Raw genomic sequence first — 23,766 nt, 5'->3', positions numbered from 1 at the left:
GATTTCAGACTTAGAAAGAGACCTTGAGAAAATGTGGTTCAATCCCCTCAGTTTACAGATTATTAAATTGAGTCACAAGTAAATGAAGTGACTTGCCTAAAGTCGCACAGTAAGTGGCAGAAAAGCGGAACCTCGCACGACGGCGGTGGTCAGGTCCTTATTTTTAAGAATAATAATCTCCCTTCAAGATTCTTCTACCATTTGGTGCGTCACTTTCACACAGCTGGCCTCCAGTTCAATACTTCTCTCTTTGCCAATAATTCTTTGACCACATTCGGGAGAGCAGCCCTTTTCCTACTGAAGCGCATACCAGACTTGACCCAGGAGAGGTCTGGAGGCTCACACCCTTCCAGGAAAACTAGGGCTTGTGGGTGATCACGCCTACAGCTCTCCAAGCCCCCTTCCACAGCGCCACGAGACTTAGCCTCAGTTAAGGCGCTTCCGCAGCAGACCCAATGTCATCTAAACGTGCAAAACCCGAGGGTATTCACTCAGCCCGCCGAAACTGAGCCCTGTCTCTTTAAGCTCTCGGAACTGATGTGCTGGGAGAGCTACCTGTTTGTCTCCGCCCGCCTCCTCCTTCTCCTCCTTTTCCCCCCTCCCCCGAGTTTCAGGTGAATGGGTCACTGGAGGCGGTGGCGCCACACCTGCTCCTTCCCGCCCCCTCCTCTTCCCCTTTCCTTCCCTTCCTTCTTCCTTTTGTAGTATTAGCAGCGAAGGTCCCCGGAGCCTTGCGCGCGCCTGGAGAAGACTGGGTCACAGGTGGGAACAGCGCTTTGGAGGAAAAGGGCTGGCTGGGAGACAGCCCGGGGGAACCCCAGTTTAGGACCGGTGCTGCGCATGCCCGGGGGCTGGGTGTGGGGAGAGGGGAGAAGAAGGCGGTGGCCGCAGCAAAGCCCATTCTCCCGCCGCCTGCTCGCGTGAAGACGATCCAGGACGAGCCGGAGTCAGGTGCGCAGGGGACAAGTGAGCTCGTTCTCCTAGTGCGCCCCCAGTGCGCCCGGCGCGGGGACTGTGAGTAGGGGACGGGAAGGGGTCTTACGTGCTCTTCTCCCTATTGGAGGCTGGAAGGATGGAACCTTCTTCCATGGGGGAGCTCTGTCGGCCGAAATAAAAGAGGGGGGGGGCCTTCGGTGCCCAGGCTTCAGTCCTGGACTAAGACTCTTCCGAGGAGCCGATCGGTCGGGGATTGGGTTTGCCGAAGAGCCTGGGGGCTGGAAAAGGAGAGGGGCGGAGATGGCGGGAGAGTCTGGGTGGTGGAGGGCGGGGGAGCCGGAGCCCCCACCCTCCCACCGGGAGCTGATTTGATCCCCTGCGGTTTTCTGAGAGTGTTTTGGGTGAGTGTGTGTGTGTGTAAAATCTGCTGCCTGCTCTCTTCGGGTGAAATATTTAAAGCCACTCCCAGTCTTTCAGCGAAAACTTTTCACATTTCCTGGGTTATTGTTGTGTTTTGTTTTTTTTTTTGCTAAAATAAGTTTTGTTTGGGAACCTTCTCAGGAAGAGGAAACCCGAGCTGCGCTCGTTCGGGGCCACGGTGCCAAGGGTCTGCTGCCCAATGGGGTGCAGCGTAGGACTTTTGAGGAGCAGGGGTGAGTGGGGAGGGAGAGTCTGCTTCTCCTAATCCAGCCCTTCTTGTTGGGACTCAGACGAAACCTGTGGAAAGGAGATCGGGAGTGGTTTGCAGAACCTGAATAAGGTCTTGGACGTTTGGTCTGATTTTTGTTTTGGGGAAGCGCAGTCCCTGGGTTCTCAGCTGTAGTAGTGGAGGTAGTGGCGCGCTGGAATGTAACTACGCCTAGAAAAGCTTCGCCCCCACATCAATACCACGGAAATATTGAATCAGGATATTGATTAGTAGATGCAAGTTTGCGATGGTTGCAGTTTCTTGCTACTGAAGCCCTACGTGGTTATAGTTTGGTTTTAATTTGTGCGAATGGAGATTTAATTCATGTTTCCATGCAGTTAGTTGATCACTTGGGTGTAGATACTGCTTCATTTTTTTGGGTGTAGATACTGTGTCCTCAGTACCTGACTCGTAGTAAACCCTTAATAAATGCCTGATTGCTTGGGAAGAATAGAAAGAACATAGCGTGGATGTGACTTGGCAATCTTTACCCTGCCACTTATTACCAGGGTGATTTTATATTAGACACTCTCCTTCTTATCTTATTTGTACAAACGGTTAAGATTACGTTTGTCCCTATTAACGAGATAGGGCTTCTAAAACCGATGGAAGGACTAGTATTAGAAATGTCCATATTTTGATCCTTGACCAACTTTCACAAGTAGGTTGGTTGGATTTGCTAAGAAGAGCTTTTTATGTAACTTCTAGGTCAGGGCCCTAAAACAACCATCAGACATGTTGTCTTTCAGAGGAAGTTGGGAGAAAAGGGTTGAGGGGCTAAGTACTACCCAAAATGGCCTCATCATTCGACTAGTAATCCTATTCTCAGCTAAATGGTCTTCTCCAGTCCATGCATAAAATGATCTGTGAGGACGGAAAATAAATTTTCTAGGCTAAAATGGGCTCACTCACTCATTAAGGCATGATGATTGAAATTCTTGGGAAACTCAAATATTTCTGATTTAAGGTGATGGGAGGAGGGAGTGTTCCCCCTCCCCCCCATCTGTGGGCAGTCTTCAAGCATTTATTGTTTACTTTGTTTTAGGCGCTGTGCAAAGGTCTAGGGATGCAAAGAAAAGCAGTGAGACTGTACCTACTCTCTAGAAGCCCACACTTTAACGAAGACAATGCGAACTAGTGTACATACAAGATATAGATAGACAGACAAATAGTAAATGGGTGTTAGTATCAGAGGAAGGGCATTAGTAGTGAGGAAATCAGGAAAGACTTCTTGCTGAACACTTGGGGCCTTCTGAATCTCTCAAGATTGAGAAATAGTTTAGCTCTACCAGAAATCTGTAAATCTGAGATACTCATAAGTGTGATACAGAGATGATTCTTCTAAACCAAAATCTAATTGACATAGAATACCTGTATTGGTAGAAACTTAGGCACCAAATGTAGCTTACATAAAACTTGAGTGTTAATAACTTCAGTTAATAACTTCTGTGTTAATTTTTCAGCATATTCACACGTATATGTATTTTTTTTTTCAGTTTAGAGGTGTAGCCAATATTCAGTAGTGCATACATACACCATTATGGTATATGGTGTTTTCACTGTCAAACAACCAAAACCCTAAGCACTTAAAGACTGTAGCCATAGTTTATGGCAGAATCAAGAAACCACTGATGACTCAGCAAGCATTTATTGAGCATGTACTATGTGTCAGGAACTTAGGGATACAAAGGCAAAAACAGTCTTTAATGCAAATAGACTGAACATAGACTGATGTAGCCCTTATGTACTTATAAGGGCTAGATCAGTTTATGTGGTATAAAAGATAATCTCATAGGGGAATGCACTAGTTGCTGAGGTCAACAGAAAAGATAGAAGTAAATAGAGCATTCCAGGCCTGGGAGACATTGTGTGCAAAGGTAGAAATGGAAGATAGGTGTGTCCTGCCCCTTGAACAGCTAGTCAGCCAATGTGGCTGGATTGTAGAGTATGTGGAGGGAACAGAAGTCTATGAAAATTGGAAAGTTAGAGAAGGGGTCAAGTAGTGAAGAGCTTTAAATACCTGAGGACTTTATATTTGATTCTAGAAGTAATGGGGAGATACTGGAGTTAATTGAGTGCCAGATACCTACACTTTAGGAAAGTCATTTGGGCAAGTGAGTGAAAAGTGAGCTGGAGTGGAGAGAGATGGAAAGCAGGGATAGCAAAGGCTAGGCAGTTAACTGTAGTCTAGGTGGGAGGTGAGGAGCACCTGAACTAGGAGGAGGGAGGACTGCAAAGGTTGAAATGAGATTGAACAGTCAATTGGATATGAGTGAGAAGTTGAGAATAACAAGGCTTTGAGCTGGGGGGATGATCAGGGAAGGCAGAGAAGCTGAAGTGATCCCATAAGTTAAAACAATTGAAAAGTACTCATTTCAAGAAGGAATCCTTTTCCTTAAATAAATAAATCCTTAAATAACTTCTTGGTATCTATATTAAATATCTTCTTAAATTCAGCCTGCACTTCTAGCCTGACTTTTTTTTTTTTTTGCTTTTTGGCAGGGCAATGGGGGTTAAGTGACTTGCCCAAGGTCACACAGCTAGTACATGTGTCAAGTGTCTTGAGGTTGGATTTGAACTCAGGTCCTCCTGACTCCAGGGCTGGTGCTCTACTCACTGTGCCACCTAGCTGCCCCTAGCCTGACATCTTTTTAAATCCTGACTGGGGTTTTAGATAGCCCTCTTAGCCATGTGACATCTCTAAATTTGGTAAATGTATCAAATTGCGTTCAACTCATTGATAAAAATATTAGCCATCACAGAGCTGAGCACAGATACTTGACAGTCCTCCAGATTACTTCTCCTTGAATCCAGCCCTTCAACCAGTTCCATCTGATTATACTCCTGTTTATCTTGTGTTTCTTCATTTTTCCTTAAGAATAATGCCAGTTTATCAAACGCTTTGCTGCAGTCTAGGTAAATGCTATCAGAAGTATGCCGAGATCTGCCAGTTTAGCAACTATGTCAAAAAATGTTGGTCTAGCCCATTCTAAAACAAAGCAACACAGGCCTTTAATGATCACTACTTCCTGTTCTAGGTGGTGACTAACCAATTCTCTAGTAATATGTTCTACAATTTTCCTAGGAATTAAAATCAAACTCATTATTAGCCTCTGGTTTAGAGATTCCATTCATATTCTTTCTCTCTCAATTGGGACCACATTCTCTAGTTCTGTGGTGCCTCTCCTTTTCTCTGAGTTTTCAGATATCACTGTCAGTGACTCAACTATCGCATAGGCCAGTTGTTTCTGAACCAAGAATGTAGTTCATCTGGAACAGATGATTTGAAATCATAAAGGGCAGCCTGGTATTTTTTCTTATCTCTTTAGGTCACCTATCAAAGAGATCTTCTTAAAGCCCAGGTCTGACCATGTCAGTCCTCCTTCCTATTCAGTAAACTATGGTTCTCTATATTACTTCCAGGATAAAAACAAACAAAAAAGCTTTTAATTTCACTTTTAAAATTCTTTCATCACCTTCTTACCTTTCCAGGCTTCTTCCACTTTACTCTCCTCCCATGAACTGTATTTGACCCAGTGACACTGGCCTCTTTGCTTTTCCTTGCACAAGACATTACATCTCTCAACTCCACTTGTTTTCTTTCTTTTTTTAATGGTGCCTGTTTTTATTCTTCAGGACAAGAATTGCATCTCCTTGTGTACCACGCTGATAAAGTACAGTATTCTTTTTTCTCTCCATTTGTACACGTGGAAGCATTCAGAATGGCCAGGTTTGCACAGTAGCTCAAATGTTAAACTGCCATTGTACCAAGGCTTGTGTACAGGTTTGAATCTTTCCATTTTTAAGAAGCTGTGTGAAATGCTTTCTCTTTGGGTGCATTTAGTCAACTTTCTCACTGGTGGATCCAGGAGGGAGAGCTGCTCTATATATAGACTGCTCTTCCACCTGAGTGGTAGGGGCAGCTAGGTGCTGCCATAGTGCATAGAGTGTCAGGCCTGGAGTCAGGAAGACCTGAGTTCAAATTCAGCCACCAACACTAGCTGTGTGACCCTGGGCAACCCTGTTTGCCTCAGTTTCCTCATTTGTAAAATGATCTGGAGAAAGAAATGGCAAACCACTCTAGTATCTTTGCCAAGAAAACCCCAAATGGGGTCATGAAATGTCAGACATGGCACAAAACCACTCGAGTATCCACCAAACATGCCTCCCCCTCCTGGTATGCTCTCTGAACTCTTGTATTGCTTAGTTGTGATAGGTTGAAGACATTTTCTAACTCGTGCTGATGCTCGGGTTCCTCCTTCTCAGCAGTTGATTATTTCATTACAGTTGTCACTGTTCTTCTGTTTGTCTTCATCACTAGTCATGCCTTGGAGTTTCTCATACTCCACCATAGTCTTCGTGCTGAAAGCATAAGCAGTCCTCCTTCCTATTAACTCCAGGATCAAAAAAACAAAAACCCCTCAGTTTCACTTTTTATACCAGCTGCCTTGTTTCTCTGCTTCTCATTGTCACCCTTGTATTCCTCAGCTTTCTTGACCATATGTGCTCAATGTCTTTGCTCAGCTGATGTCTTTGCCATTGATAATAATGCTCTTATCCATAGCCGATATATTGGGATGCCATTTGCATCAATGTCAAAGATTATTTCAATCAGAGAAACAGCTTTAGGGGCAGGGAAATTCCTGTGAGCCCTGACTTACCTAGTAGGTTGTATCCTTTGTCATTGTTTCCTCTGAATTAGCACACCAGGCTGGTGTAAAAGTCTGTGTCTGCTTAGGATTGGTGGCAGGGAAATACTGCAACCAGCTCAAACCAGCTCTCGTGTGCTGATTATTAAAGCAGCAAATGCTACAAATTAGGGCTTGACTCATTGTTTTGTTTGTTGCCTGGGCTGAAGAAAGTTATCAAGAAAATGTTATTATGCAGATCAAACTTAAAAATATATTGTGAGCATATTCTTTTTTTTCCGTGAAGAGCTAGTTGTTAATCATTTACCAGCACAGCCTTGGGTGGTGGTATTCTGTTTCTGCCAGCAGTTTCAAAACCAAGGAGAATGACATCCATCTATAACCAGTCCTGGACAGCTGCCCCGGAAACAACAGCCTTATCAGAATGGATATTATTTAGCTCTTTGCCCTTGAAGATGTTCTGTAGAAGTTTCAGTCCTGGAAGTGTGAGTGGAACTACCCGCTAAGATGATGTCATAGATCTATGACTTATCTGCCTCAGCATCCCTTAGAGCTTTTTCCAGTATGCCATGGAAGGATTCAACTCTTCAAAATGGGCATAAGTGATAGAAGCATAGAAGTTGATACCTTCATAGAGGGAGTCAATCTCGATATTGGCTGTGGTACGGGAGGAAAGAATACACTTTACAAGTTCACAGTGTCCTCTTGTTATTCGTTGATTTTGTTCTTGTGCTGGCACTTGAACTTGGCAATGAAATGGTCCCCCATGTGGTTGTCAAAGGCTTGCCTATCTAAGTGGATGTCCCCAGCTGTGAACTTGACCTCAAAGATTTTATCTTCGATGTTACTAGTTGAGGCATGGAAAGTGCCACCTTCACAAGGCAAAGATAAACAGTATTTCTCTTAGCTCCAGTCTTTTTTGGTCAAGATATAAACTATAGCAGCAGCAGTCAGCATCTTGATGAATGATTCCGAAAATTTGGAGACCAGTGACCTGACATTGGGAATCATTGAAGCAGGATGATATTGTGACCAGCTTACTTGTATTCAATTCCCATTCTTATAACTACATTTTTTTTTTATTCTGCACTTTCCCTATTCTTCTGACTCCTATACTGGCTCATTTTTCTCCAGTCCCCCAGCTTTGTCCTTTTTACACTTTTTCTATAGGCAAGCTTCTTTATTTTCATGTTTATCTCTCATCCCTATTGCTATTCAAGTCTTCCTACATTAAATTCACATACACACCTGTCTGTTGGACATTTACACTTGAATGCCTTGCTATCCCCTTAAATTGAATGTCTAAAATTAAATCATTCTCTCCAACCAAGATATTTTTTCTCTTCTGTTTATTTAAGTTCTGTCAGTGACAGAACCATTCTCCCAGTCATGTGTGCTGAAAGCCTCATTGTCATCTTTGATTTAAATTTTCCTCCTTTGTACTTAGCTAGGTACAAAATCCTACCAATTTTTTTTTTCCAAAAAGTTTCTTATAGCTATCCCTTCCCATTGCTAGCACTTTGTTCTCCATGCACCTTGGACCTTTTGGCACTCCAGCCTGATTACTGAAGCAGCCTCTTGTCTCTGAATCTAGGCTCTTTCAATCCTAATTTCAATGCTTTTATCATACCATGTCAGGCTAATCTTCCTTAATCACTACTTTCCTTATGCCCTTCCCTTGCTCCAAAGCCTTTTGTGTTTCTTTATATTTCCTGTTGCATCATATTTAACTTCCTTTTCCTGACTTTTTGGGCTCTCCTTCTCTGTTCAAACTTATTTCTTACTATTCCCAATATTCACCCTTGCCTCTTTCAAGTTAGTCTCTCATTTCCCCACAAATCGTGACTCTTTCTCCTGCCAGGAAATGTTCTCTCTCCTTCAGGTCTAACTAAATCTTCCCCAATTTTTTAGACTGAGCCACAGTTTTGTTTCTTACATAAAGCCTTCCCTGATGGCTCTAAACTTCATTTACCTGGTCTTGTGATCTCCCGTAACTCTTAGAATCTGTATCATGCCTTTTAAATACTTAATTATTTATTGCTTTCTGGCTTTCCTAACACTTCTAACCAATTCTAAGGCATTTTCTTAGTGGTTTGGGTTGTTGGGTTTATTGAACATTGACTGGGCTACCATTGCTCTGGTTCTTGCTTATCTAGATTCAGAATTCCTCAAGAAGAGACTACTCTTCTGGGATGTTGTAGAAATGGCTCACTTCTTTTTCTAAAAATTAGTGAGTAGAGCACCAGCCCTGGAGTCAGGAGGACCTGAGTTCAAATCCAGCCTCAGACACTTGACACACTTACTAGCTGTGTGTGACCTTGGGCAAGTCACTTAACCCCAATTACCCTGCCTTCCCTTCTAAAAGAAAAGAAAAAATAAATTAATTCATTTTTAGTTTTCAACATTTACTTTCATAAGTTTTAAATTTTCTCCACCTCCCTCCTTTTCCCCCCTTCCCAAGATGACGTGCAATCCAATATAGACTCTACATATACATTCTTGTTAAACATATTTTCAAATTAGTCATGTTGTATAGAAGAATTAGAACAAATGGGAGGAACCATGAGAAAGAAAAAACAAAACAAAACAAAAAAAGAGAGCAAAGAGTATGCTTTGATCTCCCTTCAGACCCCATATTTCTTTCTCTGGATGTGGATGGGACTCACTTCTTAGCTTGGGGTTAGACTAGAATGATTTTCACTTTGGGATTCCATACTGCCTTGTATTATTTGTTCCTCTTTCATATATGGGTTAGTTTTATCTTTGCAACTGGAATGGAAGTCCCTTGAGGGGTAGGAGCCCCAACAGACACGAGCCCATTGCTAAAGGCATAATCTAGGCATTCAATATAGTAATGAAAATACGTAATTCAATACATTAATTTAAAATTCCTTTTATTATTTGTGTGCCCCTCTACATGTATACTGCTCTCTCTTATGTACCTCTCCATGAATGCTCCCTGTGTGTATTTGTGGGATAAACCTCAGGTTTATGGGGAAATGTTTCATTGATGTTTTTTTTTTAAACCAGTCCATTTCATTTGTTTAGAAAAAAAATCCTTTTACTGTGGATTATGCTATAGAGATTTTTAGGATTAAATTAAGCAGTCTTTAAAGGAGTATGTATTTTTGAAAATAAATGCTTTTGTAGAAAAATACATGCATAAAACTTGCATTTTATCTATTGGAAGTTTTCAAAGTTTTATTGAATTTTCTTGCTCATTTTTCATCCATTTTCTTTCACTAACAGCAAAATATAAAGCAATGCTCACGTTTTCTGATATAGTATAAGTTATTTTTGAGGGTAAGGGACCTTGGGATTCTTTGTTTCCACAGTGCCTGGCCTATTGCCATTTAATGCTTGTTGATGGATTGAAGGTCCCCACCCCTGTCCCAACCTATGGCAGAATGGGGAATAATAATGCTTTATTCCTTCCCTCAGAGGGTCATTGTGGGGAAAGTATTTAAAATATGGTATAAATGTGTGTAGCTTTTATTATCATTATTAGTGTGAAATCATTATTAGCAAATCAACAAGTAAAACAGTTCCCTTAGAATTTGCCATTTGAATCTTTAATAGTAGTTGAGGAAAGGAAATGATAAATTATATTTTCAAGAAATTTAGACTTAGCATAGTTGGTTACTTGGCTGTTTAGCGGTGAGGCCAATGATATTAATCCAGTTTTTTAAAAGTTGTTCATTTACATATTCACTTATTTGTTTGTTTATTTATTTTTCTTCCCAGGTTGTTAGTCTTATTTTGGAGGAGACTAAGAAGAATTCTTCATTTTGAAATTTCCTAGACCATTGATATCCATAATGTCATCCAGACCATTTGAAAGTCCTCCTCCATACAGACCAGATGAATTGTAAATATCCTTCTGATATTTTTCTTAATAATTTAGCTCTTCATGGGGAGTGAGGATATGTAGTTTATATAATTAACAATAGTTGGGGAAAAAAACAATAGTTGGTCAGTAGAGTATGACTGTTGCACTTTGATTTTTGGCAGTTGGTACAACATAGAATACCTTTAATAACTTTTCTATTTCAAGGTTGTTACAAATTTCTTTAGTTCCTTGTAATCTTTAAGTGTGTCATTATTCACTGAGTGAGATTGGTTTACTACATGATTTTCTTTATGGTAACTAGAGCAACAACATGACTGATAATGCCCAAAATTATTTCAGAGAATATATAGTTAGTGATTTATGCTGTCTAGTTAACACGTGTGGAATTTTCTAAGATTTCCTTGTTTCTGCTAGCTTTGTTTTTCTTTTGGGTTTATTCATGAAAATATTGTAGCATCATAGGTATAGAATTGGAAGAGGCATCTTAGGTCATCTGGACCTACCCCCTCCTTTTACAGATGAAGAAACTGAGGCCCAGAGATGTTAGGTGACTTTCCCTACTTATTTTTCTCCTGATTCTCTTTATTTATTTGACTGTTGGCATTTGTGAAGTGGATAGCTGTAGATTTAAAAGTACAGACTTTGGAGAGGCTGCTTAAACTCACTGGTTTGTGTGAAAATTAAACTTGAAAGAGTCCTAGACTTGTCTTGAGACTTAAGTTCTAATCTAGCTTTTCCATTTAATAATAGCTCAATGACCCTAGTTAAGTGAGCTTCAGTTTCCTCATTTTTAAAATGGAAGTTTGAAAAAAAGAAATTTAATGAAAATCCACTTCCTTTCCTCTTACCCCCTCATTGGAAAAAGAAAAACAAACCCCTCATAACAAATACACACAGTCAAATAAAACAGATTTCCTCATTGGCCACATCACCACATCTAAAAGTTATCTATGTCAGTCTGCATTGCGTGTTTCCTCATGGGTCCTCCTTATGGTTGCCAATTGCATTGATCAGTTCTTAAGCCTTTCAGGGTTATTTGTCTTTACAATGTTGTTATTGTATAAATGGTTCTACTGGTTCTGTTTATTTCATTCTGAATAGTTTCCTAGAAGTCTTCGCAGATTTCTCTAAAACCATTCACTTGGTAATTTTTTACAGCATAGTGCTATTCCGCCACATTCATATGTCATAATTTGCATAGCCATTCTTCAACTGATTGATATCCCCTGAGTTTTCAGTTCTTTGCCACCACAAAAAGAGCTGCAAAAAAAAAAAATTGTATATGTGAGTCCTTTTCTTCTTTCATTAGGGTAATCTCTTTGGGGTAATATAGAATTTTTAATGCATGACCTACTTCACAGATAGGACTATTGGGAGGATCAAATAACATAATTAACTATACGGAATGATTTATAAAGACAAAATACTATAAAAATTTGAGTTACAATAACGGATAGGTCTCCATAGGACCATGAACTAATCAACTGGGTTATTCAGATATAAAGATGGCCATTTTTTTAACACTAGAAATATTTTTTATTCTTTTGATATTTTGAAAACTGCTAGCTCTTTCTGGACAGATTTTGTGTTTTTGAAGAAAAAGGTAAAAATTTGCCTTTGATAGCTTTGGATCTAGGTTTTGATGTAGGTATTCTTTCCAGGCCCTTTCCATCCTGTGTCATGCAACTGGGATCTTGGTATAAAAAAAATGTTTTAAAAAATGTTTTAAAAAAATATTATTTCAGCAAACCATCTCATTATGCACCAAGCAATGACATATACAATGGAGAGATGCATGTTCGGCCAATGCTTTCTCAGCCAGCCTACTCCTACTATCCAGAGGATGAAATACTTCGTTTCTACAAGTGGACTTCCCCTCCAGGAGTGATTAGGATTTTGTCAGTGATCATTATTGTGATGTGTATTGCCATCTTTGCCTGTGTGGCTTCCACCCTTGCCTGGGACAGTGGCTATGGAAGCCCTTTTCTGGGAAGCTACCCTTATAGCAGCTTTGGGAGCAGCTACGGCTACGGCTACAGCTACGGCTACGGCGGAGCTTACACTGACCCAAGGGCTGCAAAAGGCTTCATGCTGGCCATGACGGCATTTTGTTTCGTTGCTTCATTGGTGATATTTGTGACCAGTGTTATCAGATCGGGAATATCCAGATCAAGAACATATTTCTTAGTGGTGATCATTGTAAGCGCCATCCTTGGCATTATGGTATTCATTGCTACCATTGTCTACATAATGGGAGTCAATCCAACAGCACAAGCTTCTGGGTCACTGTACTCAGCTCAGATATATGCTCTCTGCAACCAATATTATGCAACTACGACCACTGGACTCTATGTGGATCAATATCTTTATCACTACTGCGTGGTGGATCCCCAAGAGGTATGAGTACAAATGAGTGTATTTTTTTTTTCCTACATGAGTCATTGATTATTAGCAAACACAATTAACATGCATGTTTTGGGGGTGATGTATATAGTGCTTTTATTTTTAGTTAGAAATTTCTCACCTTTCCTTTCACCTAAATAATTCACTATTTTATTTACTTGGGGCTTCGAGGAAAGGGAGAAGTGTAGGGAGGGGAATATGAACATGTAAACCTTTGTACAGTATCATCCTATTGTTTTCAAAAAGAGAATGTGCAATATGGGTTTTGTTTCTGTTACTTATAAGACAGGAATAGGTCTGCTACAGCAGAGCAGCTGGATGATTGGATATCCTAGAAGCATCTCAGTACCCCTTCTTTCTGCCCAGAGGTTCTCATGCATGAGTGACCGTATCCCTCTCTGTTTGACAGATACATGGTGAAATGGAAAAGGATAGGGTATGGACCTTTGATTTCACTGATAAGATGAATTCTCAGGCCAGGAAAACTGCCAGTGCCAATCAACATACCCTTTCTGTAACTTAAGGTCTAGGCTAGAGAGTTGCTTAGAGCACTGACCATTCACACAGCCAGTATGTGTCATAGATGGGACTTGAAGCTAAGTTTTCATGGCTTAGAGGCCAGTTTTCTCTCCTAGGCAACCCTGACTCTCTTTGAATCCTGGCTTTGCTTAACAACTTCTATGACCTTGGGCAAATTATTCAGCCTCTCTAGCCTTCAGTTTTCTTGTTTGCAGAAAGAGGCGATTCAATTAGATGACCTCTGAGTTCCCTTCCGTCTCTAAATCTTTGACCTTATTACAAATCAGACACATCATTGAAAGGCTGACTATAGCCATCCTGTTTATTCAATGATTTTTAAGTCTTGTCCAATTCTCCCCGACCCCATTTAGGGTTTTCTTAGCAAAAATGCTGGAGTTGTTTGCCATTTCTCCGGCTCATTTCCCAGATGAGGAAACTGAGGCAAACAGATTTAAGTGACTTGCCCAGAGTCGCACAACTAGTCATTGTCTGGGGCCAGATTTGAACTCATGAAGATCAGACTTTTTGCCTCTAGGTCTGGTACTCTATCCACTGTGCCACTTAGCTGCCCTTGTCACTGAAAAACATCTAGTGGATACCATGGGGCCATGTTGGTATAGTGAACTGGTGCTCTCCCCATTAAGAGGCTACGTTTTTGTGATGCTGAGCTTTGAGCAGGGAACTTGGCACTCTTAACCAGTTGCTTAAATCTAAACTGTATCTTCCATGTCTGTTGAAAAGTGAAAAGATTGAGTATTTTTCAGTGTGGGGTACCAGCGATAGGAGGAATGCTCATGCAGGAAGATTATCCCAATTGGACACACACTTTCCACAAGTGGAAAACTGAAAAGTCCTACCATTAAAAAATGAGGCAGATTTTTTTCTTTCCATTTTAAAAATTTGAATCTTCATATAGTAGACCTAGTTAGTAAGACCAAATGAGACTATATTGTTGAATAATTTTTGATCATTCATAGATTGGCTGGTTCTTTTTGTCATCTATGAAGAATTTATTAATCAAATAATATAAACAAAATTATGAGTGAAGGATGCCTACTTTACTTAGGAAAATAAGCATTAGAAGTATATATGTTATTGATTATTTACAGATTACTAAAGGACTACTTTCATACATTAAAGCAGGTCCTTTGAGTTATTGTATGTAGGTGAAATTAATGAAAACATTTATTAAGTACGAATTAGAGGCTTTTGTCATTGTTCTTAGCACACCAATAAAAGTGAATTTCCTTATTTTATGGAAAATAAATATCTTATTTTAAATCTCCCAAACAGCCAGATAGTTAATGTTTGACTTTCTTTTAACCCTTTTTAGGCCATTGCTATTGTGCTGGGGTTTCTGGTTATTGCAGCTTTTGCTTTAATGATATTCTTTGCTGTGAGAACCCGAAGTAAGATGGACAGATATGACAAATCCAACATTCTATGGGACAAAGAAAGTGTCTATGAAGAGCAGCCTCCTAATGTAGAGGAATGGGTAAGTGTAAAAGAAAATTAACACATTTTTTACACTGGTGACCCTATCGACTTTGGTGTTTTATTTGACCCTTAGGGCAGCTTTGTTTTCCTTTGTTCTCAAAATTAAGATCAATTTACCTTACAAACTTAAGTTAATTTTTATCATTTGAAAAGACAGCGACAACTGCCTCATTATGATATGAAAATCCAGATTCTCATTTTCTTTTTATAAAGGAATAGATCTATGAAGTAATTAGAAAAATGCTTTCAAATGAAACAAATAACTTCAGTTTATCTGGACATTGCAGAAAACTTTATTTTTCTTTTTCCCCTTTTATTTGCAAAAATGTTTGCCAGCTTATAAAACATTTAATTTTACAAGTTTCACACAAAACCATAGCAGTATAAAAAGTAGTGCTATGGTGCATTTTTAGTGCATGTAGTGCCTACGTGTATTTGGTTGCAATTTGGGGGTGAGGGGTAGGGAGGATGTTTTGAAGGTAGGGTTTCATTATTTTCCTCTAGGTACAGGGAAGCACAGCAATGCTAGTTTTACAAGGTGGCTACCTTGTGGTATGTGTATTGACAGAGTTTCTTTCCTCCCAACCCCCATACGCTTTGATGCTTGAAATTTCACCTTTAGACAGTATTTCTTAGAACTTCAAATTTATGGTCGCGTGGTGGATGCTAAGTACCAAGATATTTGCTTTTCTGCTAGTGGATTTTTCCTAAACCTCATTGTCTATAAAGAGAAGGGGGCGGAATTAAAAAGTTAGTGGTTTAAGAACTGTTGGCCCTACAGATTGGCATCTGGCCTGGTTGATTTGTAAAACATTATGGAATTATGGTGAAAAATATCCTGAATCCTTCCTCATATTTTGGAGATAAGGACACAAATGCACTTATAGTCTTATTGTCACTGTCTTAAGATGAAGAACTAGCATTGAATTATAGTTTTAACAAAGACTTAAGAGACTATCACAGACTTTATTGGGAAACAGAAGTCAAGCCAGTGGCATAGCAACTTTTTTTTTTTTTTAGGGGGAAAGCAGGGCAATTGGGGTTAAGTGACTGGCCCAAGGTCACACAACTAGTGTGTCAAGTGTCTGAGGGTGTATTTAAACTCAGGTCCTCCTGACTCCAGGGCTGGTGCTCTATTCACTGCACCACCTAGCTGCCCCAGCATAGCAACTTCTTAAACGTATTCAGAGCTATCGCATCTTCCTTGAATGTCTCCCTGTTCCTTCTTTTTAATATGTTAAAAGTCTCGTAGGTGATTAACAGTATAAAGATGAATTCAAGTTGGGTCTTTTTATAAAAAGTAATAAATTCAAACACTTTCATTATTAAAAATTTATGTCATGGGATTAGCATATGGAAGTGTTTTTCTCATAACTGGTTAAGACTAAGATCTTCAGGCATTTGGGATAGGTCAATTTTGGGGTATGAGGAGGGAAGGAAAGTTTGAAGGACGCAAGATGTTCCTAAAGAGGATAGACCTGGGTGGAATCTTAGCACAGTTGAAAACTGGGCAGGTTGGGGAGTGCCAGGAGTTGGAGAGTGCTGATGAAAGGCAAAGTAGCAGAGGACTGTCTGAAACATTGGACAGAGGAAGGTGGCATGCTACATTAGGAAGAATGGAAGTCTGAAAGTCATGTTATTCAAGGTCTTGTCCAGCCCTGCTAGTAACTCTTTTTATGACCTTGAAGAAATTACTTCATCACTCTGGGGCTCATTTCCTCCTTTACTTAATGAGAGAGTTTGGACTTAAGTAAATTTCTAGCTCCAGAAGTGTTTGATTCTGTGAGCTTTTTTTTCCCTAAAGGGAGACTGAAACCTAAGTGGAGACTTTGCCAGTTTGTGGTACAGCATGAATGAGGAAGTCTTCTAAGGCCTGCCGTGTGTGGCCTTTCTTTTCCTCTCTCCCTGGCATTCCTTTCTCTCTCTTTTTGTAGAATTCTGTCTCTTTTATTACAGCACTTTTCTTTAGAGCAGCGTTCATCCCTCCGTTCAGCCCTTGAAAACCCACTCGGAAACACTTTTTTTCCCCACCTTTTGATTCTCATGTTTGCTATAAAAAGGCCTCATGTTTTGTAGAGAAGCTAGTATAAAGCTACCAGGGAGTGTTTTCTTTTGACCTTTAGCTCTAGGCTAGGCCACCCCTAAGTGGAATAGGACCAGCTATTGTGAACGGCAGCTAGTGAGTGTATGAAGTAAATGTTTCCGTGAGAGTTTCTGGGTGTGTCTTATGTTTGTTTACTGGTGGTTGGTTTCAGGAGGTATGTATGGGAGATCAGTTCCAGTCGATGAGCGTGGAAGTCCTAGTGAACTTTGTGCCGTCATCTGGCTTTGCTGTCATGACGGTTTAATCACTTGTAAGTCCTTAAGATAATGGAGTGAAAGATGGCTATAGGAAGATAGAAAGTTGCGTGTGATGATAGATTGCTTTTAACAAATTTGTAGGCTGTCCAGTTTCCAGTGATGTTACAGAGAATGTGTTTTAAGGTGTGCTGCAGAGTTCCTGACTATAAGGAAATAAATTGATGTATATACCTTAAAATTCAGTTTTACAAAGCAGTGTCTTCACAATGTCCCTGTGAGATTGGTGATGCAGACGCTAATGATTCCCATTTTAAACACAAGAAATGAAAGTCAGGGACTGTCATTTTAATCCATTTTGCACACAAGGAGAGTCATTTCTATTCTATTTTCTCCATGAGAAGTGACTGTTAGGCTCACTTACAAAAGCCTCTTTGAAATAAACATTTTCGTTTCTTTGACACTTTTGTGTCAGGTATCTTGCTGCAGATGTTTACATTCTGAACTAAGAAGTTATTTTCCTCAAACTCAAAACTTTTATTTGTTGGATCGTTTTACTTACTTGTAAGTTTATTTGTCAAGTCCAGATTAATTATTGCTCTTCTTTCTTGTTAATATGTCCTGGTCTTTATTCAGGCGGCTAAGTGATGCAGTAGATGCAGAGCTGGGCTTGAAGTCAGGGAGACCTGAGTTCAAATTTGACCTTAGACATGTAGTGACTGTGTGACCCTGGGCAAGTCACTTAACCCTGTTAGCCTCAGTTTCCTCATCTGTAAAATGAGCTGCAGAAGGAAATGGTGAACCACTGTAGTATTTTTTTGTCAAGGAAACCCCAAATAGGGTCACAAAGAGTTAGACAAGACTGAAATGACTGAAGAGTCTTCATTTAGATGTACTGCAATAGATAGAGAGAACTTGTTGGTTTCTGAAGTGAAAATAATACTATATTCAGCTTATATTTGCCAAGGGTGTACTATGTGCAAGGTACTATACTAGGCACTAGGAATATAAAAATGAACGAGACGGCGGGACCTGATAGCTTTGTTATTGGAAATATAATCTGAGGATGTATTGAAAGGGTCGCTATCTATCCAAAAATTTTTGTTGCAGCTTTATTTGTAATAACAAAACACCTGGAAACAACTGCAGGAAGTCTTGCAATGGGAGGGATGATTAAATTGTAGTATTTTGATGTAATGAAACACTACAATGCAGTTAAGATTAGCAAGTATAAGAATATAAAGAAATAAGGAAAGGTTTATGAAAAGACCTTAATGAAATAAGAATATACTTTAGGATCACAGAAGAAAAAAATGAATGAGAATGAATGGCCAAATTACACTGTTGGAAATTTAGAAAATTATTGAAAAATTAGGAAAACTTAAATGTTTAAATTTATTCATTTAAATGAAAATCATTGTATTGGTATTGAAAAGTATTTGTAATTACTAAGATGAAAAGAAAGATGGGAATCTCCATATTCTCAAGACAGACAGTGTGCTATTTAGTCAATAGTGTACTGAATTTGGAGTCAGGATGACTTAGTTTCGTATCTATCTCGGATATTTACTAGCTTTGTAACCCTAAGTCAGTCTTTTGATTTTTCTGAGTTTGTTTTCCATCTCTAAAATGGGGGTGATGATTGCACTTACCTAAAAGGGTTGTCGTGAGCATCAGATAAAGAGTTTAAGTACGGCCTAATAGAAGAGAGAAATTGTGTGTGTGTGTGTGTGTGTGTACACACATATATATAAAGAATTTTATTACCAGAGTGTGATGATGCAAAAAAGTTTTAAAATGAGTGAATGCTGAAAACTAAAAATAAATAAATTTTTAAAAAAAGTTTTAAAATGCTATGAGAATTTAGGGGGTTAAGGAATGCCTGATGGAGAAGATAGCATGTGAACTAGCCATTGTTTACAACAGACTGATGAATAACTATAGAAGGGGAAATATTCTGAAGGAACAGAAAAAGCAAAAATATGGAAATAGAAACACCCTGTGGTTGGGGAACTTGGAGTAGATATGTTTTGTTTGATCATATGACATGTGAAGTGGAGGTAAAGATGAATAGTTAAGTTAGTGTAAAATCATAAAAGATTTTGAACTTAAACATCTTTTAGTGGGCATGGGGGACCCATTTAAAAAGGGGGCTTTTTTGGTGAGTCGAGTGTGAAGAAGTAACCAATGTGATCTAAGACCTGTGCTTTAGGAAGAGTAATCTGTCAGTAGTATATAGGTCATATTGGAAAGGAAAAAAGACTGATGACACTGTTGAAACAATATAATATAATAATATATAATATAATATAATAAAATATAATAATAGCTGCCATTTAAATAGTGTTTTCAGATTTGTAAAATATTTTACATAAATTTTCTCGTTGGAGCCTCATAACAACCCTATGATAGAGTTAATCATTACTAGTGATTTACACATTTCACAAATGAGGGTACTGAGCCTCAAGAGAGGTGGTGAGTTGTTTAAGATTACACTATCAGGTGTGATGTGACCTTTCATTTTCCCTGCTCCAAGTCTAGCACTCTTTTAATAGTTCATGCAGGTAGTAATGACTGACTGCCTTAGGGGAAGTCGAGGGAATGGAGGACAAAGAACAGGTGGGAAAAGTATTATAGAGGCTGAGCTAACCCAAATTATAACTAATTGACTATGGAAGTTAGGGTAAGAAGAATCAAAAGTGACTCCAGTGTTCTGATCATGGATGATAAGATAGCATCGTACTTAATTAAAAAAAAAAGTAGGTAAAATTGAAGACAACTGGTTTTTTTTGGATGTAGGAAAGTTTTTTTTTTCATAAATTAATTTGTTTTTAGTTTTCAGCATTCACTTTCATAAGTTTTAAATTTTCTCTACCTCCCTCCCCTCACCCTTCCCCAAGATGGCATGCAATCTGACAAAGGGTCTACATATCCATTCTTATTAAACATTTTCACATTAGTCATGTTGTATAGAAAAATTAGAACAAATGGGAGGAACCATGAGAAAGAAAAAAGCAAAACGAAAGAGCAAATAGTATGATTTGATCTGCATTCAGACTCCATATATCTTTCTCTGGATGTGGATGACATTTTCCATCATGAGTCTTTTGGAGTTGTTTTAGGTCCTTGCATTGCTGAGAAGAGATAAGTCATCAAAGTTAATGTGGCTGTTACTGTGTACAATATTCTCCTGGTTCCTTTCATTTCACTCAGCATGAGTTCATATAGGTCTTTCCAGGTTTTTCTGAAGTCCTTCTGCTCAGCATTTTTTATAGCAAAATAGTATTCCATTATTCATATACTACAACTTGTTCAGCCATTCCCCAGTTGTTGAGCATCTCCTCAAATTTCCAGTTCTTGGCCACCACAAAATATGCTGCTATAAATATTTTTGTACGTGAGGATTCTTTTCCCATTTTTATGATCTCTTTGGGATATAGCCCTAGAAGTGGTATTGCTGGGTCAAAGTGTATGCACATTTTTATACCCCTTTGGGCGTAGTTCCAAATTGCTCTCCATAATGCTTGGATCAGTTCACAACTCCGCCAACAACAAATTAGTGTTCCAGTTTTCCCACATCTTCTCTAGCATTTATAACTTTCCTTTTTTGTCATGTTAGCCAATCTGATAGATGTGATGTGGTACCTAAGAGTTGTTTTGATTTGCATTTCTCTAATCAATAGTGATTTAGAGCACTTTTTATATAACTATAAATAGCTTTAATTTCTGTATCCAAAAACTGCCTGTTCATGTCCTTTAACCGTTTCTCAATTGGGGAATGACTTGTATTCTTATAAATTTGACTCAGTTCTCTATATATTTTAGAAGTGAGGGTTTTATCAGAGACACTGGTTATAAAGACAGAGCTGGTTTTGAGTAGAACCAGTTAATCAGCAAACATTTACTAAGCACTTCCTGTGTGCCAGGTACTGTGCAAAGTATTAAGGATACAAAATTAAAACAGAAACAGTCCCTGCCCTCAAGGAACCTACGTTCTATCAGAGAAGACAACATGTACTTATGTTGGATAGCTATAGTAGGTTTAGTTAAGATGTATCCAAAGTAACCTTAGAGGGAAAGGCACCAGCACTCTCCCCTCTTAAAAAAAATCCTCATTTTGAGCAACAGGGGGTTTTTCCGCCCCAAAACAAACTTTCCAGTAAATGCCAGATAAAGCAGCACTACCTGCTTTCACTGATTCTTGAAGGAAGCCAGGAATTCTTAGAGAGAGAGAGGTAAGGAGAAAGAACATTCAGGAAATTAGGCCAATATGACTGGACTATAATATTCATAAAAGAGATTAATGTACAAGAAAACTAGGAAGATTGGAAGGGTTCAGGTTGTGAACTGGTTTAGATGCCAGGGGAATTTATAAGTGATCCCTAGAAGTAATAGGGAGTCACTGGAGCTTTTGAGGGGAGGGGTAAGTAACATGATCAGACCAGCACATTAGGTCTGTGGCATCTGTGTGGAGAACGAGTTGGAGTAGAGACATAGTTGAGGCGGGATGATCAATTAAGAGACTATTGGGGGCAACTAGGTAGAAGAGTGGGTAGAGCACTGGGCGCTGGAGCCAGGAGGACCAGAGTTCAAGTGCAGCCTCAGACACTTATGAGCTATGTGACCTTGGGCAAGTCACTTAACCCCATCTGCCTCCAAAAATTATAAAAAGGGGTAGCTAGGTGGTACAGTGGATAGAGCACCAGCCTTGGAATCAGGAGGACCCGAGTTTAAATCCAGCCTCAGACATTTTCTAGCTGTGTGACGCTGGGCAAGTCACTTAACCTGGATTACCTTTAAAAAAACTAAAAGAGGCTATTGGTTCAGACAAGAGATTTTGAGGACCTGATCCAGGGTGATGGCTATGTTAGCAGAGAGAAGAGAATGTACATGAGAGCTGTTGTGGAGAAAGGACAGTATTTTAACCAAATAGATAGGTATAGTAAGTAAAAGTAAGGGGTTGAGAATGATACAGACGTGTAACCCTGGAAGGCTTTTGGTGCCCTTCTGCCTTTGTTTTTAGATGTGCTGCATTTGAGGTAATAGACATCTAAGTGGAGTTGTCAATCAAGTGGTAAGAAAAGTAGAACTAGAGTCAGAGAGAGAGAGAGATGGAGAGTGGGGAAAGGGAAAGAGTGAAAAGGGAGGTGGAGAGCCCAAGCAGTGAACTTTGAGCAGTGCATACAAATAGGTACCGCACTTGGCACTGGGGATACGAATATCAATGGTCCAGGACTCTGGAAAGAGGTTGGGATGTCATATATACAGAGGCGATCATTGACGTCATGAGAGAGTATGAGATTTCAGAGTCGATGAGGGAGAGGAATTTTATGTTAAAATATGGGAGAAACTCAATATTTTTACTAAAGTAGAAGGCAAGACCATCTCTTGAGAGTGAGCGGTGTTGATGGGGTGGAGGTGGCCTTGAAGAGATTTGAAACAGGCGCTGTGGAGAATGTATTCATCAACTAGAGATGAGTGAAATGTAGCAAAGTGCCTGAATGTTTGTAAAGAAAAAGGGGGTTTTAATTTTCCACCTTTTAAGAGTAATTGCTTATATTTGTATGATGTTTTAAGATTCACAAGGCACTCTCCTTAACAACAGTTCTGTGAGGGAATATTATTATCCAGATTTTTCAGATGAGGATAATGAAGCTCACAGAGGTTAAATAAATTAATAAATTTAAATAAATAAATTTCCAGTGACTATACAACTAGTATCAGAAGCAGTTCTCACTTAACTCTAAATTTAACACTGTTTCCTTTGTACTAAGGTGCTATTGGAAATGCATGAAGAATAAAGATAAATGTTATAGAATCTTGAAGGTAATAAAATTGTAGAGGTCATCTGGTCCATTTCTCATTTCACAAAGAAGGAACGTAAGACCCACAGAGGGTGTACAATGACCTACAACTCCCAAGTTATCATCTCTTTGGTGGATGGATCAAAGTGAGGAGGGACCAGAAACAGGAAAATAGTTCACTCTTTTCCATAAGAGGTGAACACAGATTTAGTCTATAATAAGAGTGGAAATAGGAATACTTCAGAACAATTACCACCTCACCCCAAACATGATCAGTTTGAAAACTTTGAAAACTGAACCTTTTTTTAGGATCAGAAACTCCCAAGAGTATCAAATGAGCTGGCCTTCTCTAGCTCTGAGGGCTTCAAACATTTTTGTATCTTTTCTTTATCAGAGAGAAATTATTTCCCTCACCTTGCCAGCTCTAATTACCTAACTAGGAAACCACCAAGCACATCAAACTATCTGCTCAGTCTTTGCTGGAGATTTCTGCCCTCGGGAGTGGAAAGGGAGGGAGGCAAGGAAGGATTCTCTTTTTCTGTTGCCAGACAGGGGAAGCCTCTTAGAGATCCTGGCTTTGCAGGTACCACCTGAAGGGAGTTCTCCCAAATTCAAGATAATTACAGATGGCAAAAAAAAAAAATGGCAGACTGTAATTTATTTCGCATAAAATGGCTAATTGACATGTTCCAGCTGGTTTTCAGCATTACCTCAACTCTATTAAATCCACTGTACTTCCTCTCCCCTCTTAAAAAAAATCCTCATTTTGAGCAACAGGGGGTTTTTCCGCCCCAAAACAAACTTTCCAGTAAATGCCAGATAAAGCTCCTGACCAAATAATTGATTTATCCATGTTATTATTATGGTGGGAGGTCAGAGTGGGGAGTTGGGGAGCTATGTCCTTTAACTTTTGACAATGTGACCATGGTACCTTTGTTATTCACCAGTTCTTTTGTGTCTCATTGATTCATTTATCTTGTTGTAGTCATTGTATATATTGCATAAGATACAGTTTTTTGTTAGATTTATTCAGTAGTTTATTTAGGGTTGCCAAATCTTTCTTTTTTTTTTTCACCACATATCTCACATTCATAGCCTCTCCTCTAGTTGATCATTTATGAT

General features: G+C 39.3%; 1 protein-coding gene across 5 annotated transcripts in view; it reads left to right on the top strand.

Annotated features, from left to right (window-relative positions):
• Positions 1-632: 632 nt before the first annotated feature.
• The window catches only part of OCLN (occludin), a 55,856-nt gene continuing 32,722 nt past the window's right edge, over positions 633-23,766 (top strand). Inside the window, exons 1-4 of one of the 5 annotated variants that reach the window (XM_036736908.1) lie at positions 633-1,014; positions 10,018-10,141; positions 11,869-12,520; positions 14,379-14,540. In XM_036736908.1, coding sequence (XP_036592803.1) covers positions 10,092-10,141; positions 11,869-12,520; positions 14,379-14,540 — 864 coding nt within the window. In that variant the 5' untranslated portion in view covers positions 633-1,014; positions 10,018-10,091. Of the gene's footprint in view, positions 1,015-1,570; positions 1,590-1,617; positions 1,697-4,263; positions 4,334-10,017; positions 10,142-11,868; positions 12,521-14,378; positions 14,541-23,766 lie in introns of those variants that run through there. The other 4 variants (XM_036736916.1, XM_036736939.1, XM_036736923.1 and 1 more) reach the window with 4 other exon arrangements.

The sequence above is a fragment of the Trichosurus vulpecula genome, chromosome 1, assembly GCF_011100635.1.
Source record: "Trichosurus vulpecula isolate mTriVul1 chromosome 1, mTriVul1.pri, whole genome shotgun sequence".
Classification (NCBI taxonomy): Eukaryota; Metazoa; Chordata; class Mammalia; order Diprotodontia; family Phalangeridae; genus Trichosurus; species Trichosurus vulpecula.
This window is presented reverse-complemented; position numbering and strand designations above follow the sequence as displayed.